At 36.2% G+C, this 24,579-nt stretch overlaps 3 protein-coding genes across 4 annotated transcripts; 2 read left to right on the forward strand and 1 right to left on the reverse strand.

The window, feature by feature from the left end:
* Positions 1-2,654: 2,654 nt before the first annotated feature.
* Positions 2,655-6,437, forward strand: LOC103454359 (diacylglycerol O-acyltransferase 2D-like). Its single transcript, XM_029089613.2, has 9 exons — positions 2,655-3,116; positions 3,215-3,289; positions 3,557-3,642; positions 3,872-3,978; positions 4,086-4,241; positions 4,377-4,463; positions 4,928-5,025; positions 5,357-5,444; positions 6,076-6,437. Exons 1-9 carry the CDS (start codon positions 2,938-2,940, stop codon positions 6,175-6,177), a joined length of 978 nt encoding a protein of 325 aa, XP_028945446.1. The 5' UTR covers positions 2,655-2,937; the 3' UTR covers positions 6,178-6,437.
* Positions 6,438-6,859: 422 nt separating this feature from the next.
* Positions 6,860-12,001, forward strand: LOC103454368 (AT-rich interactive domain-containing protein 6-like). Of its 2 annotated transcripts, none has more exons than XR_011572871.1 (13): positions 6,860-7,072; positions 7,370-8,212; positions 8,299-8,338; positions 8,473-8,525; positions 8,943-8,988; positions 9,394-9,477; positions 9,797-9,904; positions 10,010-10,061; positions 10,149-10,224; positions 10,352-10,418; positions 10,521-10,888; positions 11,096-11,188; positions 11,568-12,001. XR_011572871.1 is itself a non-coding variant. In XM_008393968.3 (13 exons), exons 2-13 carry the CDS (start codon positions 7,374-7,376, stop codon positions 11,670-11,672), a joined length of 1,614 nt encoding a protein of 537 aa, XP_008392190.2. In that variant the 5' UTR covers positions 6,860-7,072; positions 7,370-7,373; the 3' UTR covers positions 11,673-12,001. The 2 variants fall into 2 exon arrangements, 1 of the variants encoding a protein (XP_008392190.2); XM_008393968.3 differs by having other exon boundaries at positions 10,521-10,571.
* Positions 11,822-15,080, reverse strand: LOC103454378 (serine/threonine-protein phosphatase 7). Its single transcript, XM_008393978.4, has 4 exons — positions 13,841-15,080; positions 12,815-12,961; positions 12,258-12,365; positions 11,822-12,174 (listed from the first exon to the last, which is right to left on the reverse strand). Exons 1-4 carry the CDS (start codon positions 14,879-14,881, stop codon positions 12,094-12,096), a joined length of 1,377 nt encoding a protein of 458 aa, XP_008392200.2. The 5' UTR covers positions 14,882-15,080; the 3' UTR covers positions 11,822-12,093.
* Between the last annotated feature and the right edge of the window lie 9,499 nt (positions 15,081-24,579).

The following is a 24,579-nucleotide window of genomic DNA, read 5'->3' on the forward strand; positions in this document are numbered from 1 at the left end:
GTATTGTTTGATTGACTTCCGAGATGAAACCCTTCTTCTCTTCCAGCTGTATTAGCTATAGCCACCCTCTCGCGGTTCTGCATTCTATGAAGCTCTGCTTCAAAGTTGGAATGCTCACAAGGCACAGACCTTAGCTTGCCTATCTAACAAGTAATCCAAGATCAACTGAGTGTCGCCTCCAAGGGTCCTTTGCTTACAACTCCACATGTAATTCCTGCAGTCACACTCCATGAAGCCAACATTCATAATTCCACCATATTCTGTGACGAGGGCAGACATAATTCCTCTGCGGCCAATCCCAGCACCCTGCAAGGTATCGAATTATCCGCAGAACCCCAGACATGACGATGAGAGCGAAGGTGTCAAATTATTTTTAGGTTCTAAAGCACTTGAAGTGATTTCTGCAAGAAGCATTTGTTATGTACTTCTTGCACAAGAAGCATTTTAAGTGTTTTTTTCTTCAGAATTCAGCTATATTTTTTTAATAAAAATTGGTTCCAGAAGTATTTTTAATGAAAATGTTTTTTGTCATTGTAAAAAAAAAAACACTTTCAAACAAGTCGTTAATCCATAATTTTGATCGTGATGTCTGATCATGTTAGTCAATTACTCCAAAATATTTGATATATAATTAGTGATACAAACAAATCAAAATTTTTTAATTGGAAAATTGATTCTGAAGGAACGTGAATACCATGTGAACGGAGTCAGCGACTCACAGCAGGGCACCTTCGAGTAAGTATTTATTTGTTTATTAATTAAAAATCCACTACAGAAAAGCGAAAAAAAGGGGAAAAAACATGGTCTTTACAGGATTGTACTCATTAGCCTCGCTGGGACAGTTGTGAATGCGATCATTCCACAAAGCAAGTTTAAGAGGAAATTTGTTAGTCGTTGGTCACATGCAAGTTCGTCATGTCTACTAAAAAGGCCAAATTGAACAAAATATCTTTGTGGTGTGGTAAAATCAAGGTTATAAAATAAGTTAGGTCTTAGTCGGGCGATGAGTTTAGGCTTAATATTTAAGCGGTTAGGCGTGGTCTATGCAAACTACGGGAATTTAATTAAGCTCATCTCCTCTATTTTAATGTAGATAATATCGTTTGTTAAAAAAAAAAAGTGCCTACTTACACTCTTAAAAATATATTTGTATTGAGAATTTGAAAAAAATTAAAACTTAAGTCATTATGGCATTGTCATCATTACAGACTAATGCAACAAAAAATAAGAAAAACTCAATGATTCAATGTCAATATATGTAAATGGATCATGCGGAGAGACATGGAGAAAAGAAACACAAAACGGCAAGAGAAATAATATGGGTTCTTTTTTTTGTAGGTTCCCAGAAAACATTTTAACTTAATTAAAAAAAATTAAAAAACAATCTAACTCTAAACCTTGAATTGCCTAGCCACCGCCTAGCCAGCCAGCCCATCAGCCCCTACACGATTTTCATCTACATTTTGGCCTAAATCACATCGGTCCTCCACCGTCTAGTGCCTAAGCGCCACCTAAGCCTATTTTTAGAACAGTGGGGTAAAATGTCAATGTTAGTAATGTAGTTAAAAAAAACTCTCAATAATAACTGTGACTAAAGCTCGTTATCTATCTGTCTAAAATCGAACTTTTCATTCAAATACTATCTAATTCAAACCGCTATCTGTATGACTCGCACATGATCAAAATGACAGAATTTGAACAAAAAATTCGAGTTTGGATAGATTAGTAATGAATTAAATCCAATGATATTGCTAACGGTTTTCTCACTATATTGATAACATTGATATATCACTCACGCCACTTCAAAATTTAACGTAATATTAACTACCCGTTTGGTCTATTTCATCATGTAGTATGTGTTCCGATTTGTTTATTTTTTCAAAACGAAAGGTCGACCTTGCAAAAACTCACTGAAATAAAATTATTTAGCATTTTCTAACTATGAGCAAATAAATAGATAAACATAAGCATTTGATATAGAATGTAGATGTTTGAGACAACAATCAAACAGATAAGCGATTATATTACAACATGATCTTGATCCAGGACTTCAAAAAAAATGCATAGTTTTGATTATTAATTTGCATCAGGAGCCCAAAGAAGTTCACATCAAATTAACTTATTAACTAATTAGTACTCCGATAATAATTTTATTTCACATAGATGATAGTAGAGCAACTTATATAGAACGAGTTCATCATCAAATAACGACATTATCTAATATCTTTTAGAAGTGCTTTTAAAATTACTGAAAACACTTTTGATGAAAATATTTTTAAAACCAATCTTTAATAAAATCTAAGTATTATTTGTAAAAACACTTAAAGTACTTCATGCAATAAGTACATATTTAGGGCTCGTTTGGATGTGCTTTTAAAATGACTGAAAACGCTTTTAAAGAAATTGTTTTTGGATTCCAAAACCACTTGAAATGCTTTCTATAAGAAGCACTAGTTATGTTCTTATTCCATGAAACCCTTTAAGTGATTTTACAGGATTTACTAACCTTTTTACTAAACATTATTTCTAAAAATATATTAACCAAAAATATTTTCAATTATTTTAAAACCACACTCAATCGAGTTTTTAGTATTTCTTTAAAAGGAGACTTAAAAGTGCTTTTGGAATCGTTGTCATAGGGGGGTTATAGTTACCAAATTTGTTACATGGGTGAGGAGTACGTTTTCTGACGCCTTGATCTTTTATATACATCACCGATAGAAAGTGATGTAATGATGTGTATAACAGAGAAAGACCCAGAAACAGAGAGAGAAGGCAGCTGCGACGGTGACACCAATGCTACTCAACACTAACCACATCGTCTCGATCCCAACCAAGTTTCAATCTTTATTTACGCATTAATTTATTGGGTCGGATTAAATTGCTCCGAAGGACAACAAGAAGAAAAGTTGCGAAGAAATTGCAGAAGAAGCTGACATGGTGGAGATGAAGGAGGAAGAATATCAGAAAATGGCGGTTTTCAAAGGCAGGGAAAAATTCGGGTCCAATGTTTTGCACATGTTTGTGGCTCTGGGTATTTGGCTGGGTACAATCCATTTCAACGTGGGTCTGATTCTCTTCACTATATTCTTCCTTCCATTTTCCAAGGCCCTTCTGTCAGTGTTCATCTTTCTCAAACCCTTATTTTTTTCTTTCTAATATTTTTGGTCATTTAATTTATTGATTTATTTGCTGAAAATTTTGAAATTTTCAGTGTATTTGGGTTGCTTGTGTTGTTTATGATCATCCCAGTTGATGAAAAGAGCAAAATAGGAAGATCACTTTCCAGGTAAAAGTTTACCCTTTTTAGTGTTTTTGCTGGGGAATAGCAATGCTACTTTCTGAGAGATTTATCTGTGCAGAACGTCATGTGCGCAATTTTTTGACTTCAAATTTGATCCTATTTAGTGACGTTGATTGTATTTGAATGTTGAATAATCGTTTAGAGCTTTTAACTTTGGTTTATAGTATCGGATTAGTTCAAGACAGGACGTCCTGCACAAAACTGAACTGACAAGTTTACAGTAATTTACTTTGGTTTGAATTGGGTTTTCAGGTACATATGTAAGCATGCCTGTGCTTATTTTCCTGTGACGCTGTACGCAGAGGATATCAATGCCTTTGATCCCAATCGCGCTTATGGTATCTCTTCTTTTCATCGCGGATATATGGAAGTAGAACTGGTTACAAAATTTTAATTAGAAATAGAACTGAAGTACATAAACCACGGGTTTAGTGTCCCTCCAGTTCTATTTTTGAGTAAAAGTTTGTGGCTGGTCTTGTGTATGTTTCCCAATGTACTTTTAATCCTATTAGAAGCTTTGATGAATTAATAATTTGAGTTGCATTTGGCTCTCTGTGGTTGATGCAGTCTTTGGTTATGAACCACATTCGGTTTTGCCAATTGGTGTTGTTGCACTTGCTGACCTTACTGGGTTCTTGCCTCTCCCCAAAATTAAGGCCCTTGCGAGTAGCGCGGTAAGACTTCTTTGCTTCGTTGGCACTATCCTTTCTTCTTTTCATATTATGTCTCAACCGTTTTTCTACAATTTCTTAGCTATACTTTTTGTGGGAATTATGTTTAGGTGTTCTACACACCATTCTTGAGACATATATGGACATGGTTGGGTCTTGCACCGGCCACAAAAAGTAATTTTATCTCCCACCTATCCGCTGGTTATAGTTGCATCATTGTGCCTGGTGGAGTGCAGGAGACATTTTACATGGAGCATGGCACTGAGGTTTACATCTGCAAAATCTTTCTTGTGCTCTTGCTGTACTTTTTCATTAAGACATCTGTTGCTATATAAACTAGCTGGTCTGTTTTCTCAATTGTAATTCCGTTTCTAATTGCTAATCCGTTGCTTGATTTGTAGATAGCATTTCTCAAGTCGAGAAGAGGTTTTGTTCGCATAGCCATGGAGCTGGGCCATCCCCTGGTTCCAGTTTTCTGCTTTGGTCAGGTATCACCATTTTCTATCTAGTTTTTCTCCACCTGTTTATTCATCTACAAAGTTAGCCAGTTGCATAGTCTCTGTTTTGCATCTGTTTGCTGGCTTTTCTGGTTCAACCTCTATTGTTTTCAATAGTTTTCTAGCAATTTCTGCGTCGTTTCACACATTCGTATTTCGAGATTATAAAAGGGAACTTTAACGAAAAGCACCTGGTACTGTTCATTTTAACGAAAAACCACATTTTTACACTAAAAAGTCAATCCTGGTACTATTCACTTTACCCTTTATTTTGTCCTTATCATTAAAACTCAAAGTTTTCAAGCCCTTTTCATTAGTTTTCCTATTATAAAAGGGGCACTATGTTATTACATCTTTAGTTGTTGGTTGTACTTTTCTTTGTCTCTCATGCATATGCTTCATCTAACAATGAATGATATTTCCATTTCTTTTCTTACGATTCGTCCATGTTGCAGTCAAATGTTTACAAGTGGTGGAAGCCAAGTGGAGAATTATTTTTGAAGTTTGCTAGAGCTATCAAGTTCACCCCAATTTTCTTCTGGGGAGTATTTGGGTATGCATTCTGAGCCGTTGTCTTCTTCTTAATAGTACTCTTCATGTGTAGAACTTTTTATCTTTGCAATTAGCTTATGAAAGTACATCTGGAGAAACCGAAAGGAAAAACTATTCCGGAGAAAAAATTTCCCATTAGATTGAGAAGAAATTAGACTACTGTTGAAGCCTTCGTTTCTTTTCACTAACCAAACAAGAAACTTATATAATTCAATTTTCGCGTTCGACCTACTCATTTTTTATGTATATTTGTACATTTTTATGATTGAAATTTAGCAGCACTAACGTTTTTGGTAACTGTTAATGGTTCATATCATGCTTCTCCATTGCAGAACTCCGGTACCCTACCGTCATCCAATGCATGTGGTGGTCGGAAAACCAATTGAACTCAAGAAAACATCACAACCCACGATGGAAGAGGTATGGATTCCCCCAGAACAACTGAGCATAACATACGTGTTTAGTCCCCTGTGAACATCAATCAATCATGGAGAACCGGTGCTTGAACTGTATTCAAATTACTGTATTGCACTCTTTCTGTTGCTCTGGTCTTCGTCTTCTATGCGCATCATGCTTGAATGAATGCTTTAATCTTGCCCCCCCCCCCCCCCCCCCCCCCCGCGAAAAAAAAAGAGCGTAATGCCTGTTCCGTTCCACATCCATCTCCATCTTTGGTTTTGTTCTCGCTATTGAAACTCCATTCGATTCACATCTCTTATCTTCTACAGAGCGGTTTTACTTGAGGACTTTCTCTCATCTATAGATCTTTTATTGTTTTCAAAACCTACAGATATAGATTAGTTTCATTGCAAATACATGTAAGCGAAGTTTTATTCGTAAAAAACAATGCATTATCCAGGTTATCCCACTAAGTGGGCTCAGCTGGATGCTGCAGCTCGACGGAGTTACATATTTTCACAAGTTTGTAGCTTAATATCGATGCTGCTGAATTTCTGAGTTCATACTTTTTTTGTTTTCCTCTCCCAGACCCTGCGTAAAGCGGGAGCCTTGTGTACTGGGTACAACCTTTTATACTTTTTTTGTTTTCCAGGTGAACGAAGTGCACGGTCAGTTCGTTGCAGCACTAGAGGATCTTTTCGAAAGGCACAAGGCCCGGGTTGGTCACGCCGATCTTCGATTGAAAATTCTTTGATCAGATCTTACTTACTTTGGTTATGTCCACCTTCATGCAGCTCCCTCTTCACTATTTTTTCTTTTTCTACTCATTTTCTGGGAAAGTTGGTGTTAACCTGTTGTATTAACTACAAGGTTAGTTGTCAAAACCTTCATCTGGAGCAACAGAAAGTGGCGTAATCATGTTTGTAAATTAACATCTCTCTAATTCATTCATACTTTCTCAATAAAATTAGTGATTAGACACAGATAATGAAGACACTTTATTTCATTTTTCAATCAATTGTTTCTGGCACACTCGTTCCCACTTGATCGCTTACGAAAAACATTATTAAGTGGTACTGAAATACGTCAAATGGTATAACAGTTCACTTGTTATAATATAAGGGATGACAATTTTGATCATTACTTTTTAACGGATATAATATTTTAGCACTGCATATTATATCAAGATGACAAAATACATCGCAGGGTCATTTCTGAATTTAAAATGATGTATCCTATCTTCCTAAAGAAAATTTAACAATTCAGAGCCCTAATCAATGATAATAATATTAATATGAGAGAGAAAACTAACGATATCATCATGTGTAAAAAGAGAATATTATTTCAGTGAAAAGGAGAAAATATTATTTTAGTGGAAAGAAAAATTAATTAATTGGCAAATGTAAGACATGGGGGAAAGTCAAACGGCGTCGTTACGTCACAATTTGAACCTCGAAGCTTCAGATTCACCCGAGAGGGGAAATTAAACGAGTCGAATTTCTGGGCCGATTAAAAAAAATAAATAGAAAGAAATCGGCTGAATATTTAATAGAAAAAAAATAAAAGAATTAGGGTTCTTCGTTCTGGTGGTACCTTACGTCGGATTAGGGCACGAATTTGGACCTTCATCTTCTACAATTCCAACCCAGGTACGCAGCTCCTACAATCCCCTGCTTTTTATTTCCCCAGTTTCTGAATTTCTTCTAATTTGCGGGGAAAAAAAAAAAAGAAACGATTTTTTGCGAAGGCCGCCTGAAACCTCAAATATTTTGATACAATCGTTTGCGTTAGAAGCGCAGATAATTAATTAATTCGTTGGATTCTACTTTTGACTGATATAATTGCCTGTTGCTCTTGTTTGTAGCCCTAAATATTTTAATTATTTTTTAGTTTTTCTGCTTTATTTTTTGTTGGATGAGTGGAAAGTTTACTGCTTTTATACTTAGGAAAATGAGTGATACCGAAGAGAAGGATGAAACTGGACAAGAATTGCCAGTTGATGCTTTAAATAATGGGAAACCGGAAAATGATCATAACAAGCAGAATAATTCTCCGAATTCAGGAGATTCTGGACCGGTTCAGGAGACCCCGAATCCTCCTGCTGAAAATGGCGAAACTCTACCCGTTAAGACAGACGTTGAGATGACAACTGATGAGAAAACTAGTGTAGAAGTAGAACCACAGTCCATTTCACACCAATCTGGTCAAAATTTGCCTTCTCCTTCAGTCACAATAAATTGCGGGGACGAACAATTAGTTAAGCCAGATACTGAAGCCTTACAGGATGAGGATGAACAATTAGTCAAGCCAGGTACTAAACCCGTAGCTGATACCAAGAGTGCTGAAGCCCAGGATTTGCCTCAAAGTAATAATCATGGTCGTGATGATGACAACGCTGTTTCCACAAGTCTTCCAGAGACTGTTAAAACTGAAGTTACTCAAGTGCCGGAGCAGGAATCTGGTGGTGCTGCTGAAGAAAGTGTAACTGTGGGTCATAAGGAACCTGTTACGCCTCATGCCGGATCTTCTGATGTAAAAGCTGATTCTGGGAATGGGAAAGAATTGAAGAATAAGGTGGATGAAAAAGATATTACTACACCCAAAAATAATGGAACCTCAAACTCAAAGGGCATGTTCCTTTTAGATGAGAGTGACGTGTATGAAGGTAATGATTCTGGGACAGAAGAGGAGCAATCAGCTTTCATGAAGGAAGTGGAAAATTTCTTTAAGGAGAGGAGCATGGAATTGAAACCTCCAAAGTTTTATGGAGAGGGTTTGAATTGCCTTAAGTAAGTCTTTACTTGTCATTTTAATGATTCTGTCTTGTTTACTAATTATATGAATGTTATTTATTTCGACATTTTATTGGTACAAGGCTTTGGAGAGGTGTGATCAGATTGGGTGGCTATGATAAGGTATGCAATGTGCATTTTTAGTCGTAAAGGTCCATATGTTAGTATATGTACTATTATATATTATGAGTTTTCATTTCCAGAACCATATTCTTTTCTTGTTACAATCACATATATGATCTGTCTGCTTACCGTAGGTGACCTCAAATAAGTTGTGGCGGCAAGTGGGAGAAGCCTTTAAACCTCCAAAGTAAGGACAACATCTGTTCAACTCCATTATTATTTACATAGTGCAAGCTTCATTACCTGTAGATGTGGAAATTTTAGAAGTACTGATAGTTTTCCTTAATTCTGTAAAAGATTATACTGAAATTGGGGGACTTCTTTGTTGGCAATACGTTGTTGGTCATTTAGTTCTCCTTTGTTATTTGTAAGGTCAACTTTGTGATGTTTATATCTGCTTACTATGCATGCTGTTGTGCAAAAGATAAAAAATTGAAGTAAAGTTACCGTGTTTCTAGGTGTGAAATTTCTTTAGTTCATATTTAACCCTTGTGCTGTCTTGGAAAGTGGAAAAGGGGTGGGGTGAGGGAGTGGGTTAAAAACGTCCAGTATAGTTTACCATGTGTTAAAAGATATTTTAGTTTCTTTTCTATTTCTGCTGCAGGACATGCACTACGGTTTCATGGACATTTCGAGGTTTCTATGAGAAGGTATGTGTGCACACACTTGGCATGCAAGCTGCACCTTTCTTATAGATTCTCCGTAGGTTATTAGTTGCTATGTGTTTGTAATTTCCCACCTGATCAAATTTGAGACAGGATCAAGAAACATGGGATTGGGCAACCATAATCGTAGACTCAATTGCCTGCTATGATTGAGAAAATCTGGGTCTGTCCATCTTCTTGATGGTTGACCATGTGGATGTGTGCTTGAGTGGCCTGTGTTGGAAATTAATTGTAAAAGCTTCTATTCGAGTCACGTGTGGTTGCCTCAGTATACAAGTCCATTATGTCAAATCCCCTTTTAACAGTGATTTGTTAAATATCTTCCTTGGAGTATTCCAGATCATAATGTTTATATGTTATTTATTATTGGTTGTTCTTGTGTGACTTCAGGCACTGCTAGATTATGAAAGGCATAAATTTGGTACTGAACCACCAATCTCTTCCCAGCCAGAGCCTATGAATATCGATAACCAGGTAAGTTGTGATCTTTTGGCCTGGGATCTTTTGGTAATGTTTTGTGTATTACTGTATTAGATGATTTTGTGGCGTTTATTTTTATCCCTCTTAGGTGGCATGGTGTTTATGCCACTTTGTTCATCTCATGATAAACTGTTTCATTGAATGAAAATGGTATCCATGTACTGCCGGGAACGTATATATTCATTATTATTCACATGAAATATTTTTACACAATGAACTATTGCATGTCAACCTTGAAAATTGGTGTAATTATTTGCTCAACAAGGAGTTTCTTCAACGAGCCAAATACTTGATGCATGATTGGCGTAATTAGGCTGCAGGATCAGGTCGAGCAAGAAGGGATGCTGCGGCACGTGCCATGCAGGGTTGGCACTCACAACGTATCACTGGGAATGGTGAAGTCAGTGACCCTATCATAAAGGTCTGGAAAGTCTAAAGATTTTTGCTCTCATTGTCTTCTGTGTTTTACACTCTCCTTGTGGAAGTTGGTTCTGATAGAGCATTAAAATCTCTTCTGTTTCTTTAGGATAAAAATGCAAATTCTTTGCAAAAGCGTGAAAAACAGCTTAAAAGCATCGGTATGGCCTCTCAATGGAAATGGTGTCGTTTGTAATTATGTAGTTGGTATATAATTTCTCACCTCAGATTTTGTACGTTGACATCAGGTTCACTTAAAAGAAAGAAGCCACCTTATGTGGAGCATGTGGTAAAAGCTGCACGTACTAAAGCATCTAAGTTGCAGTTGAGACAATGTTCTATTTTTTTTTCATTTGTCTACATAATATATTAGGAAATTATTCATTAACAGAGTACTCTGTTGACATTTTACTGTAGTGTTAACTTGGCTTTATTGTGTTTGTTTGTGCAGATTGGATGTAGATGTGGTTGATCTTGGACCTCCAGCGGATTGGGTGAAGATCAATGTGCAGAGAACTGTAAGTTTATCCTCTACATTTTTGAAGTTTAAACACAAGGAAATTTGCATCTGTGAATTTTTAAGCACCAATCCAGTATATTGAGATATGTCATGTTTGCAGAAAGATTGTTTTGAGGTATATGCTTTAGTTCCAGGTCTTCTACGGGAGGAGGTAAGTATGCATATTCCTGAATCTGCGGTTCTCCTTCCTTTTGCTTTGCTACTGTACAATTCTTTACATTCTTCTAGAGATAATTTGTATATTCTTTTAGAAGACTCTGTATGCTAGTGCTTGTTTTGTTATGTTCTTATTAAGGATGGAATGGCAGATAATCATAAGCCATGTTATAAGAACAGGAATTAGCATGATCGGACAAATTCGCTGGCAATTTGTGCTGCAATCAACTAACTGTTTTGAGCTGGGGGGAAAAGGAGCAAAAAACTGTTTAAAAGTGAACCAACTTCATTGATTGCCCTTATTTACTAAATGTGAGACTAGAGGAACCCAGCAAGTAGCCTCCTGATAACTTCTCGAGGCTGTTTCTTTGAGAGTTTTTGTTAAATTATGCCTTGGTAGAGTATATGTTTGCATAGAAAGGCCTGCTTGATATTTGTTTGATGTATTAAATATTAGGTTTCTGTTTCGGACTTCGGCAATTATATTACTTATCTTGTTCTTTCGGAAATCAATCTCAGGTTCGTGTTCAATCTGATCCCGCTGGGCGATTGGTTATAACTGGAGAACCTGAGCATCCTGATAATCCATGGGGTGTCACAGCTTTCAAAAAGGTCCGTTTCTTTTTCTTTCCTCTTTTGGGTTTTGCGTGTGAGAGAAACTACTCAGATTAGGAAGTAATGAAAATCAATCAGATCTCTTTGATGATATGGCGAAACTGGTCACCACGAGATTATCTTTTAGCAAACAAAGAAGTGAACAGTTTCAAGAAAAACGAAGAAACTTTAGGGTTGCTTGAGAACTATGTAAGAAGCGAATCTTCCTTGGAAAATCGAATACAAGATGTAAAACCATGATGCCCTTGTAAGCTACTCGCTTCCAAAGTTAGGCACCGTGGCTGCTGTGTTCGTGTTAAACAGACCACGGTCATAAAGATCGGACTTCGTACTTTCTCTTTGGCTTTATTGACCTGGTATTTGGCTTTGTGAACAGGCTGTCACCTTACCATCAAGAATTGATCCGCACCAGACATCAGCCGTGGTCACCCTGCACGGTCAGTTGTTTGTTCGTGTTCCATTTGAGCAGTCGGATCAGTAGCATTTCGCGGTGTCCATCCTTGACCATCAGGCTCCTCTGTAGAAATTAGACAGACCGTACCGACCGTAATCCGGCCAAGTTAGTTTAGTTGGTTATAATCCACATGTTCCACGGAACATCCGGACCTTAATGTTGACTCATTTAGTACAGGATATAACCTAACCGTTGTACTTATTTACCAACATGTTCGGTTTAATCGTTGATGTTACATGGTAACATGCCTAGGAATCCTCATTCATTCATTTTCTTGAAGATGTACATGTTCTGAAGATACTATTGTACATTTTGAAAGGGCATTTGCCAAGGCAAAAGAAAATGCATTCTGTAAATTTGAGTAACATCATGGACGGGTTGTAAAATTGGCGACAAATTGGCGAAAATTGGTGAGATTATAACCAACTGAATAGGTGACCGATGACCCTCACGGGCTAGTTGCCATTGATGCCAAGTCTAACTCTTCATCGGAATCAATCACTTCTTCGAAATCGTAAAACGGATTTGCCTGCAATGGCAGCTCCAAGTAAGAACAGAAACTCCGACGCGAAACTAGAAACTTATGAATCATAGGCCAGTAATAAGAATTACCTTTGGTCTTGGAGTGATTGCTTCAAAGCTATGAAACACAGGATCATCAAAGTTAGGGGGTTCCAGAACAATGTAAGCCCCTTTATTTCGGTACCTCTCTTCTGTTCCCTGCATCACAGGAAATACGAAAACATTAGCCTATTATGGTGTGAGTTCGGTTCCAATGTCCCGCGAGAACGAGAGCACAACATAATAAACTGGAAGGCTGAATCAAGAGCTAAGAAAGGATCACAAGTTCACAACACAACTCAAAGGAGATGGAATAGTTAAACGAATAATCAATAGCCATACATTAACAAGCAGAAACACGTTTCACGTGCTGCATGACATACACAAAAGCACCATTCTGAATGAGATGCTTAACAGCACCCAATCTACTTTAAAAGGAGAAGGATCTTAGAAGGAAACATGTAAAACCTCATCAAAACTTGGAACAATTTGGCAAAAGGAAAACTGGGTACTGCCAACATCCCATAAATGAACAGTTATGCAAGGAATTCACTAAAACTGTGTTAATGAACTCAACGAATACCAATCTAAAGGGATCATGCACAAACCTGGAATTGTGGGTAGTCTGGAGCACTAAATAAAGTAATGAGCTTCCCGGACTCCACAACGTGATCTATGGTGTACCCGTTATCCATTCCACCAAGACCTGGCCTCTTGTCCCGTGCATCCGGGCCTTCATGCGATCTGATAATCAACTGTAGTTTTAACAATATAGAATAACCCAGATCTTAGTATTGCATCTCTATTACGATTGTTAGTCATGCAAATACAACACAAGTCAATGTTACAAGAGAGTCGAAAGAAATCATCACGTGCTTCGTGTGAGAGAAATGTAAAGTGCAACAGCCTCTGTGCGGTTTAGAAACAATAGATCTGCCAGTCATTTTTAAAAAGAATTTAAAACTACGCATTTTCTTTCCTTAATTGGTAAAATTTAACGAAATACATAGTCGAACCCCACCAACCATCTACCAATTGAGCCAAGGCCAAGGTGGTTAAAAACTATCAAAGCGACAACAAACCCATAACCACCTCCATGCTCATATGTAAGCCTTCATAGTTAAAGCCTTAACTGTCGTTGTGAACATACAAAAATATCCGGTGAATTATTATTTTGACTAACCACCTTGGCATGGCTAGTAAATGCTACATTGACGCCTTTTCGACCCTCAAACTTCAATTGAATGACTTGCCAAACTTGTAAATCCACATCTGAATATAAAACGTTACCTCAAAAGGAAAAATAGTTATTGGCTAATTGCCATCCAACCATCATTGCACTTGTAACACAACAGTACCAAAACTAATCAAAAGTTCTGTTCCAAAAAGGAAAACGTGGTTTGTCTCTAGATTGCAATTGAAGCATGCAACGCTTTGCAGTTGCATTACGTTATCAATTGAAAGCATCACTTAACGACGAACGAACAAGAAGCAATTCACCATGAAGCAGACAAGAAAAATCATATTCTTAAAGATAAAAGTATCAACATTATATCCTAAAACATGCATTTTTCCATAAAACTAACATTCAATTGCCAAACACTAGAAATGTAGATTCCAAATCTTGCTATTACCTTGAGTTGAAACTTCTTGAGAAAATCCTCAGTGCAGTCAGGGCCCCAAAGCAGACCAATGCCTCTCTCTTTATTCGGAGAAAGGCCGAGCTTCATGGAGGGATCCGACCACAGCACATCACCAGGAATTAAGTTCGAACCTTCCCACGGAGGATCAAGAACCGATCTTCGAGCCTTATTTAGTTCTTCAAAGGAGCCAAGAGACAATGTACTACTGGGTTCAGGATTGAAAGATATCCTCCTATTCTTCTTTCCTTTCGATCTCTTGGGGGTGGCCGGCGTGCTGCGAAACAGCCCGCCATGAGCAGTGTATACATATTTACCAACCATGGAGGTCAAGGGAAGACCTTCAAAGCACCCAAGACATTTTCGGTACACATGCTTCCCCTTATCCCCATACTTTGTCAGTACTTCCTTCTCGAATCCGTAAACTGAAGTGCAGTATTTCGATTCGTGATTTCCTCTCAAAAGATAAACACTTCTAGGCAAAAACACTTTCCAGGCTAATAAAATCAAGAAGCTTTCAAGCCCCCAAGCCCCTCTGTCAACGTAATCGCCATTGAAGACGAAGAATCGGTTTTCTGATGGAAACCCAGCATCGTTTAGAAGGTAAAGGAGGTCGTGCAGCTGACCGTGAAGGTCTCCAACGACGACCACCGTGGATTCCGAGCCTAACTGATCGACGGCTACGCAATTGGCCTCTTTGTGGAGGATCTTGGAGGCGCAAAGGACCAAGCTATCAAAAACTTCCACCGGAAACACGTCTGGCAACTGGGTCGGGTCGAGATTTCTGGATGCCCAATCAAAAACGGACATAAGGTTTCGAATCCATTCGAGGCTGAGCTTTCCGTCGGCCGGCCACCCAACTGGGGTTTCCGGATTAGGCCGCGGCGGTAATGGGTTGTGTTCGGATTCGGAGTTGGTGACAGCGGAAGAAGCCGAATCAAAGACCGACGGCGATGCGGCTTCTGCAACTTCTTGAGATGCAGATGCCGATGGAGCAGCCGCTGCTGCAATCTCTGCATCTGAATTGCATGACATGTTTGATCAAACCCCGAAAAATACGAATTAAAAGTGAATATTTATGAATTTATATACATAAATTCATCCGGGAATTTTACAGAATACAACAAATAAAGAGTGTACTTCGAATTGTTGCTTCCACTTTAAACTCAAAGTGCAATGCAACAGTTACTTATTCAACATTCCACAGCCAATTTGTCCAAAAAGAATTCAATGCCGCGTCAACATATCACAGCTAACAGTACAATTTAGTGTTATAATGGAAGTAAAAGTCATACCCAGTGCATAAGGCTCCCGCTTTACGCAGGGTCTGGGAGAAGTGAATGTCGGCTAGCCTTACCCCCATTTATGGAGATGCTGCTCCCAAGTCTCGAACCTGAGACGTACCGCTCATGGGCGAAGGCACTTGCCATCGCACCAAGTGCGACCTCTAATAAGTGTTATAATGGAAGTGTTTAAAAAATAAAAAAATAAAATAAAAAATAAAAAATTACATATTCAATCACTTATATTATGTCACTTAGTTTACTGAATTATATTTTTAACATACTGAAAAATCTCTTCGCTAATCGAACCAAAAATGAAACTTCCAAACTTTGTTGAGTTGGTTATTGGTACTGTACATCCAGTTGCACCATTTGCGTTTGTATGTTCTTCGTATTACGTTTCTAGTCAATAATATAAGGATTTTTGGACAAAATTGTCTTTAAGATTGACATAACTCTTCACTTTGGTCTCTGAGATTTAAAATTGATATAAATGTTCCCTGAGATTGTTCACGGTTAATAACTTTGGTCATTCGGTAAAAAATCTATGTTGTGTTGAGGCTATTTTGTCAAATTAACTCCTCTTGTTGAACTTTCTTCTATTTAATGGAGATTTTTCACGAAATGACCAAAATGATTGACATTAGACATCCCAGATGACACTTCTATCGACTTTAATCTCAATGACTAAAGTGAGGAATTCTAACAATCTCAAATATCATTTTTTTGAAAAAATCATAATATAATATTATGTATGTTTTTCATTTTTATATGATATTGTATTACTAATTTAAAACGAAATTGTGGTATCTCGAGTTGACGTGCAAAACTCACTTAGGGATAACAATGTTTTGTGCGCGTAATTTCTTATAGTAAAAAATAATATAAGATTATACAACAGACAACGCAAAACAATTTATCCAAAACCCAAGCTCGAAAATCAAGAAGCAAACGCATCGTTTTTCTTGTCTTTTAATTTTTAAAATGAAAACTAATGAAAATGGCTTGAAAACTTTGAGTTTTAACGATAATGATAAAATAAATAGTAAAGTGAATAGTACCATGATTGATTTTTTAGTGTAAATATGTGGTTTTTCATTAAAATGAACAGTACAGATAACTTTTTGTAAAGTTCTCATTTTAAAATTGTTTGAGTTAACCAAAAGAAAGAGGTTAATTGCATATAAGTTTCAAACTCAAATTTTCCCCTTATTTTTTATTAAAACCTCTTCTTATCTTATTCTTTACTGCGCTACGAAAATCATTATCTTTTATTCGCCTATACTGATATGTGACAAATGAATAAAAAAGAAAATTGAGAACTAGGTCTAGAAGGAAATTATGAGCATTACATTCATGCGTAACTTCCTTACTATTGGATCAACTAGCGATTCCAACTTCATGTTCCCGAGTTGCAAAGAACAATTTGAACTGAGGCAATCTTTCTGGATTCGCTTCATCTTACAACCTTGTTTTCCATTGTAATTGCCATTGTAGCACGTGTGTGGCCTAGCCCATAAGGGCCATGCAGACTTTTCAGTGGAACCTCCTCTCTAGGTTCTTTCTTGCAGCCTTATCCTTTTTTTGAATTCTTCTTCTAGATCGCCTTTTGAAAAGCCGGAACGTAGAGGGCATGATGATCCAGTGGGAGGGATCTTCCACAAAGCCAAAGACCACTCGACTGATCTCATCCACTTGAAATTTCGTGTAAAAGTTGGTAATTCTACTTTCTAATAGAGTCGTTAGTTCCACAACCCTAGTAGAGAATTCCAGAAGAACAAAAGCTGAATAGTTCCACCTACTCAAAACTCACAGGGGATGCCGCCTACTACTAAAATCCTGGTTTTTGCGACAGTTGCATTCTTCTATAGCTTCCGGTGGTAGGACAATAATAAAAAAGCCCTACTCCCTAAGGGCCCCTCTCTGACACAAGGATGGCATTAGCACATGGACATCGAAAGAAGCAACCACTTGAGATGCTGAACCGATCAACCCTTATTATATTTGTTTGTCGAGCATCTCGCACACAAACTGGTAAATGAAACTTAATTCGATATACCGGCTTTGGAGCTTTCTTCACCAGTTCCTATAGCCTCTTCTCTTCCATCTTTTCCTAAAGCAGGGTTGGCGGAACGCTAAATTGATGTTACACATGATAGCTGCCATTTTTCGTTCTATTTGTACCTCTATATCTAAAGGTTAAACTTTCCTAACACACAAATTATTTATTGTCATAAGACATTTGTTAACCACTTAAACTAGAGTACTTCTACGTGAGTGCCATGCTAAACAAAGAAAGACCCAAATTAACTTGCCAATGATGGAAGAACTAAGAAACTCTACATATCATCTTCCGAATATGGGCCAAAGTGAGGCCCTAATCTTGGTCTGATCATTCAACTCAAACGATTTTCTAAACCCAAAAAAATTTTACTCACAAGGCCCAAAAGTTTTTTGGGTCAAGTATAAGGCCCAAACTTGGACTAATGAACAACTTACTCTTATTGGCCAAGATTTATTTATTTATTTTTACTTTAATACGATTATATATTTACATTTAGGTGTTGGAAATTTGAGCTAAAGTACACAATAGACCAATTATTTATAATTTGGTTTGAAATCGTTATTAGCGATAATCGAATTTAAAACATCTCACTTACAAATAAAGAGAAATATCAATAATCCTAATACTAAGTAGCGCATTCCTCTACGACCTCGACGCTGTGAAATTTCTTTCCCCCTTTTAAGTTTATATATTATATATAAAAGGACTTGAGCTAATACTAGTGAAATGTAGACATGTAGCTTTCAATAACATTTGAGACATCTTTAATCGAGTTAATTTTCTATTAGTTTTCCACCTAACCCAACTAAAATCCTAGAATGTCCAAATCAAAATTACTCAAGAATCGTGAGTACCAAGTCTTACTCTTATTGTTTTAATTGTCACATGATTAAAAAAATTGTGAATAAATGAAACATACATACTTGTTTCATTAGAATTCCCTTTTCTTTCTTTTTAAAATAGTGGAAGTCGGAGACGGAATAGTCATCCAAATGAAAGTGAAATTCTTATAAAATACGGAGATCAAGTGTGTGACTCTCCTAACATTATGTGATTAAGGATTGCCACTTGGACCTCGTTATCATCGACTACGTCACTCTGAATAATATACTAGGGTTTTTCCTTCTTCAAATCTTCTGAAAAAATGGGTTACCAACAAACATGTATTTGGATGCCAACGTTGATCAAACATCCACCTTTTAAAAGTTAGACGAAGAGACTACATTTTGATTGATTTATTTCTTAAACTAAATTATAAGCAATATTTGTAGATAACTAAACCTAAGAAACCTTAACTCAGATGAGTTAGACCCAATTCCTAAACTAACAAAGAAAACCCAAATACTAAAATAAACATAAATATTAATATTTTCTAACACCTCCCGTCAAACTCATAACAGTACACAACATGAGTTTGCCAACAGACGATGTGGATGCAAGCTTGTTATGCTAATTTCCGATGACAATTTCAATACAAAATTCGATCTATGCAAGTGCAAGATTCCAATGCAGTGCCAGCGCAAGACAAATACCAGTGCCAGTGCAAGACAAATACCAGCCAGTGCAAACTTTCCTAGTGCCAATTGTGAACTTCTGAACAAACCTGAACAAATAAGCAAAAAAACCAACTTTCACAACATCACTCGAGTAGTTACCAGTTCAAACGCAATGGTCACAAAGGACAACAACAGACTCTAAATCATTCAAATAAACCAACAGCCTCTTTGCAAAGACTTCAATAAAGCCAATCTTTTCTCCCTCGTGTGGGCCTCAAAACCTAACCAATGTTTTTCAAAAACTTTTTCCCTTTTTTTCTCTTTTTTTCCCTTTATTTTCCCTCTTTTTAGCTTTCCTTTATTTATTTTTATTTTTTTCCTCTTTTCCGTCTTTACTCCTGCTTTCTTCAATTCAAGCAGCAACCAAGTCAACCAAGTCGAGCAAAATAAAGGGATTGCAGCAGATGGTGGTGGTCGCGACAAGAACCGATTCGACCATGGATGCTTTGCACGACAAACAAGCAAACAGATTTTTACTACAATGAACGACAATTTCTTAGACGAATCTAAAACAAAAACGCAAATAGCGGAAGATGACGGAAACAAAACTTATACAAACAAATTAACACCCATCAACATCATATTAAATCCTGAAGGATCAACATGTTCTGATACCAAGTTGAATATCAGAATGCACGACAAACAAGACTAACAAGAATATTATTAAACTATCGAAAATGCCAAAATGACTGCATGAGCCAAAGAGGCCACATCCTGATTGATTTATTTCTCAAACTAAAATTACAAGCAATATTTAAGAAATCCTACCTTGGATGGATTAGGCCCAATTTATAATCTGAAAAGGAAAACCCAAATACTAAAATAGACATAAATACTATTATTTTTCAACAGTTGGACGGCCATGACATCCCTCACTTGTCTCGAAATCTCTAACAAATTCTAACTATTTAGGGCTGGTTTGGTATTGTTGTGCTTTGAAAAACAAATATTTCTGCTGTGCTGTGAGAATAAGCAGCTATGAAATAAAGCAGCAGAGTGTTTGATAAACTTTTTTGTAAAAGTGCTTTTGAAAAAAAAACAGTATTATAGTGTTTGGTAAACTTTTATGTAAAACAGATGTAAAAAAAAAGCCGGTTTTTCAAAGCTAGGTTTTGCAGCTTTGTGTTTTTAGCTTTTTTTCATCTTACCAAACACAAAAAAACTCCCAGCTTTTTTTGATACCCACTTTTTTCAGAATCACCTCAATACCAAACTAGGCCTTAAATTGTTACGTTATAAATCGTTGTTATAAACAAATGGATTAATTAACGGTGGAATAGGTTTTTAAGCTAAAAGGCTCTTGTGATTAGCATAACTCTTGACTTGGTCACTAAAATTTAAAATCAATAGAAGTGGTTTTTGACATTGTACACTGTCACTCATTTTGGTCATTCAGTGAAAAAAATTTCGTTAAATTGAGAGTATTTTTGTCAAATCAACCCTCCACTTGCATTAATGATTTCTTCCATTCAACATAATTTTTTTACAAAATAACTAAAATAATTAATGATAGACAACTTCCAAAATCAATTTTATCGATTTTAAACTTTAAAGATCAAAATAAAAAGTTATCACAATCTTATAAATCATTTTCACTATAAAGCCTAATTGATATACAATTTGGCATTTTGCATTCAAATTTCTCTGTGATTTGATTAATTTCCAAATTTCCAATGACTCTCTTTTTCATTAAAAATCGTGCCTTGACTTCCCAATTCCCATGCACATGCACGCAAATTCACATACCTACTACTACTAGCTAGTTCCCATTCGGATTTGGTGAGAGGTAGTCAACAGTGCAGAAAAAATTTCGAGTGTAATACAGGTACGGAGATCTATTTGTTGGAAAATTTTTTAGTTATTACGAAAATATAGATGTTACATCACGTGTTTTTATGTAAGTGATGAAAATTTTTAATTTTTAAGTTATTAACTTTTTAACACATATAATCCAGCATTTATATATGAATACGTGATATACTATTTCGTGTGACAAAAATACTGAAAAATCTCTCCTATTTGTTGATAAGAAAAAGAAAAAAAATGGTGATTTGATTGATAATATTATAGAATCTTATGTCTCGAAAGGATTCGGTGATTTGATTGATGGTAAAGAAAAAAACAATTTGGCTCAGTTCCTCCATCTTAACAAAATAAATAAATAAATAAATTCTGTTGAACTGACTCAAAAGTCATCATTTGTCGAGGAATAATTCTGATTACCAAATGATTGAACAATCAAATATATTTGATTCCAATACTTAGTTCATATTATAAAAAAACTAATGAATTATGAGTTCAATACATCCCACCGATTTATTAATACAATGAATATCTCATATAATATGTGACAAAGTAAAATAACTCCCGCACGTACGTGTTGGCTTCCAAACATTAACGTGGTAGACTCCTAGTTACTTGATAATTCATATAAATTTTTTTGGATGTCATCTGAATATACGAGATGAGTGAGATACTTTAACCACTTCATAATGCATATGCTTGACAAATTAAGCAAAATATCTCGTAACGTATGGATGAGTGATTGATTTCCAGCGCAGTAGACTGAAAAGCATTGATGCTAGCGTGAGTTCTTCATCGATGGCCGGAGTCGGCCATCCTCGGCACTCTTCTTCCTACCATAACTACAACGGCCTTAATTATACTTAATCAATATTCAAGCGCTGGCTACATGACATGCCTTTAGAACCTTTGATAAAGTTGATAACCAACAAGGAAAATGTGATTTATTTTGTCACATCTTTTCACCTTCAACTGATCTACTGAACTATTGTATTGTAATCCTTGGTTTGTTTTTTAATACATTTTTTTCGGATGAAAGAGAAAAGATACGAGACTCTCTTAAAATGAAATTCTTTATAAATTTTCTGTCAACTCACAGTTTAACATCAATTATTGTGATAACATTATAAAACATTGCGTTAAAAATATAAAGTGAAAGAAAATCCATAAAGAGCTTTATTTTTGAAAGTCTCCTCAGTCTTAATACGTTAACTGACATCAACAATTTTAATATTTCACTAAAGCAGCCTAGCTAGTGACTAATTATTAATGCTCTTGAAAGATACTATTAACATTATTTATCAAAACCCTATTAAAAAAGCTAACCACTCTGCCAAAAAGGCCGATTCATGAGTCTATCAAAACCCTAATGTGTCCTTAAAAGATCGGATAATGATATTCACGTATTTATTTTACCTTTTACATATCTTGTTAATTTTAATTATTAATTTATTTCAATTCATTCAATCCCACAATGAAAAATTAAGAGAAATGTGTAAAACGTAAAAGTAAATGTGTGAATTAGATATTATTGCTCTTATTAGTCAAAACCCTAATTAAAAGGTTAACCACTCTACCAAATAAAGCTCATTCACAAGTCAAACATTTGTTAGAATTTAGACCACCATAATACGCACAATTCTATTAGATTACCAATTTGCCAGGGCATTGTCCCCACGGATCACTCGGTGGAAATCAATTTTGTCTGCTAATTTGGCTACTTTAGTCCCCTCGATGGCCCTCCATTCATATCAATTATTCAAAATTCAGCTCTCTCTTAAATAAATGTATACTCCAAGTCACATCTATGTTGTTATATTAAAATCCACAATCTCCTTTTCTCTCAAAAGAAACTTAGCTCAACTTACATGTAAGAATCATTTGAGTTTGTTCATCATCAATTATTTTGGTTATTTCGTAAAAAAATTATATTAAATAAGGACCAAAATAATAAAATACACTCAATTTAATAAGCAATGGGCCAAAATGATTTGGTATTGGGGGTATTTTTGTCATTTTCTTATTTAACGGAGATTTTCCATGGAAATACCAAAATTTACAGTGGACAAACTTAAGGACCAGTTCTATCGATTCTAAATCTTAAGGACCAAAATAAAAAAGTTATACCAATCTCAGAGATTATTTTGGCTAAAAATCCTTTTTAGTGACATAAATATCACATTTGACGTTGTATATAAAACTTTATTTCAGAATTCATGCGAGACGTTGTTGTTCCTACTTACATGCATTTATATCTCAAAATTGACACATATATTGAATCAGTTAATTCTTGCTTCCATATATACGTGGCAAATTGTGATTTGCAAGTAAAAAAAAAAACACTTTATGTACAACGAGTCATTCATTGTAATCCAATATCAAATCACGGTGTATAAATCAATACCCTCAAAATGAAATAGTAATTATAGTTTGTTTAACATCTCCTTGTCGCGTATGAAGCCAAGGCGCGCCATTTTACGTATATAAATAGTCTGATTCCGCAGTCCACCCAATTGACAATGCCGTCCAAAAGTCCAAAACACTCCATAGACATTTCCAAGCCCCTTCCCTCCAAACCAAACTCCTCCCCAATCATCAGGCTCACCATCCAAAAAGTCATCCCTCGACCTTCTTTATATATATCCCTACACCACAAACATACATCACATTATTTCTGCGAAAACCAAATGACAAACATGGGACACATCAGCTACAACAGATTCAGAAATAGCAGACCGCACAGAGGTTTCCGGGTAAACCCTAGAAGATTTTCGGTCTCGAGGCTCCTACGTGCCCGGTTCGTGTGTTTGTTCAAATTCTTGAGGTGTTCATATGGACAAGCTTTGCAGTGTCTAAGGAAAAGTATGGGAAGAAATTGTCCTGGGACTAGTAGTCCCGGTACCAATTATGGCCCTAGTAATATCAAGAGGAACAGCAGAACCAGCAGCAGGAGGAGTTTGGTCAGTAAAGAGATGAAACAAAACAAGGGACGGTCAGGATCAGCTGATTTCTGCAGACTGAGATCATTTGGACGCTCCAATTCTTTCTATGCAGAAGCCATTGCTGATTGTTTGGAGTTCATCAAAAGGTCTTCTGTTTCTGTTGATCAAAACCCCTAGTTGTTTATTTATTTTTATATATGTTATGCTTTGGGCTACGATAAATATGTATATTATTGCTTGTGCTGGAAACTTGGTTTGGTTTTTCGTCTATGTCTCTGTATATCTGATCTTGGTCAGGAGTTTTGGTTTTTTTGGAGGTGGCATGTATTTTGTGTAAAAAGATTTACCAAAATTAATGATTTTTGTATCGTGTTCTAATCAACTCTAATCACGTTCGTGTCGACGGAATACCAACCCTAATGAGGATTAATTTGTAGTGAGATTCTGTGGTGGGTGGTACGGGGTGGCAATCTTTTGGGAGGTTCGTGGTAGGTGTGGAAGGCAGATTAAATTAACACCTGACATGTTTTTATATTAATTTGGTTTACTGAAGGAAAAATAAAAACACAAAAGGGCAAAAGAAAAAGGATAAAGGAAATTTTCAGCGTTGAAATTAAGAAGAGAAAAAGAAGTGGGATTCATATTTCAAAAAGGGTTCCCACCATCTAGTTGCTTAATCGAGGATTAAAGCAAAAGACCATGATTAACAACGCTAATTGATGTTGAAGAATCCATTAATTGACCACTTTATTTGGTTAATGATCTAATCCACATGGAACATGGAAGAAAAAATGGAATACGGTAAATGGGCCTGGGTTTTCTGTGAATTAGACTCTACACCCTAGAGGCCCAAAATAATCATGATGGATATATTCGTTACTTTGTGCTATGCTTGTACTTATTCTTTGAGACTTATGCATTGTAATTTGGATTCTAGCCCGCACACTGCTCTCTCTATTTCAATTAATTTGAATTTTTTATTTATTCACATGTTTTTATGCCACCATCACTTTATGTCATCGTCACATTTTAAGTGTCGGCCAGCACAACTTGATTTAGGTGTCTAATGGACACTCCGGATTAA

This window comes from Malus domestica, chromosome 02, assembly GCF_042453785.1.
Source record: "Malus domestica chromosome 02, GDT2T_hap1".
NCBI classification, from domain to species: Eukaryota; Viridiplantae; Streptophyta; class Magnoliopsida; order Rosales; family Rosaceae; genus Malus; species Malus domestica.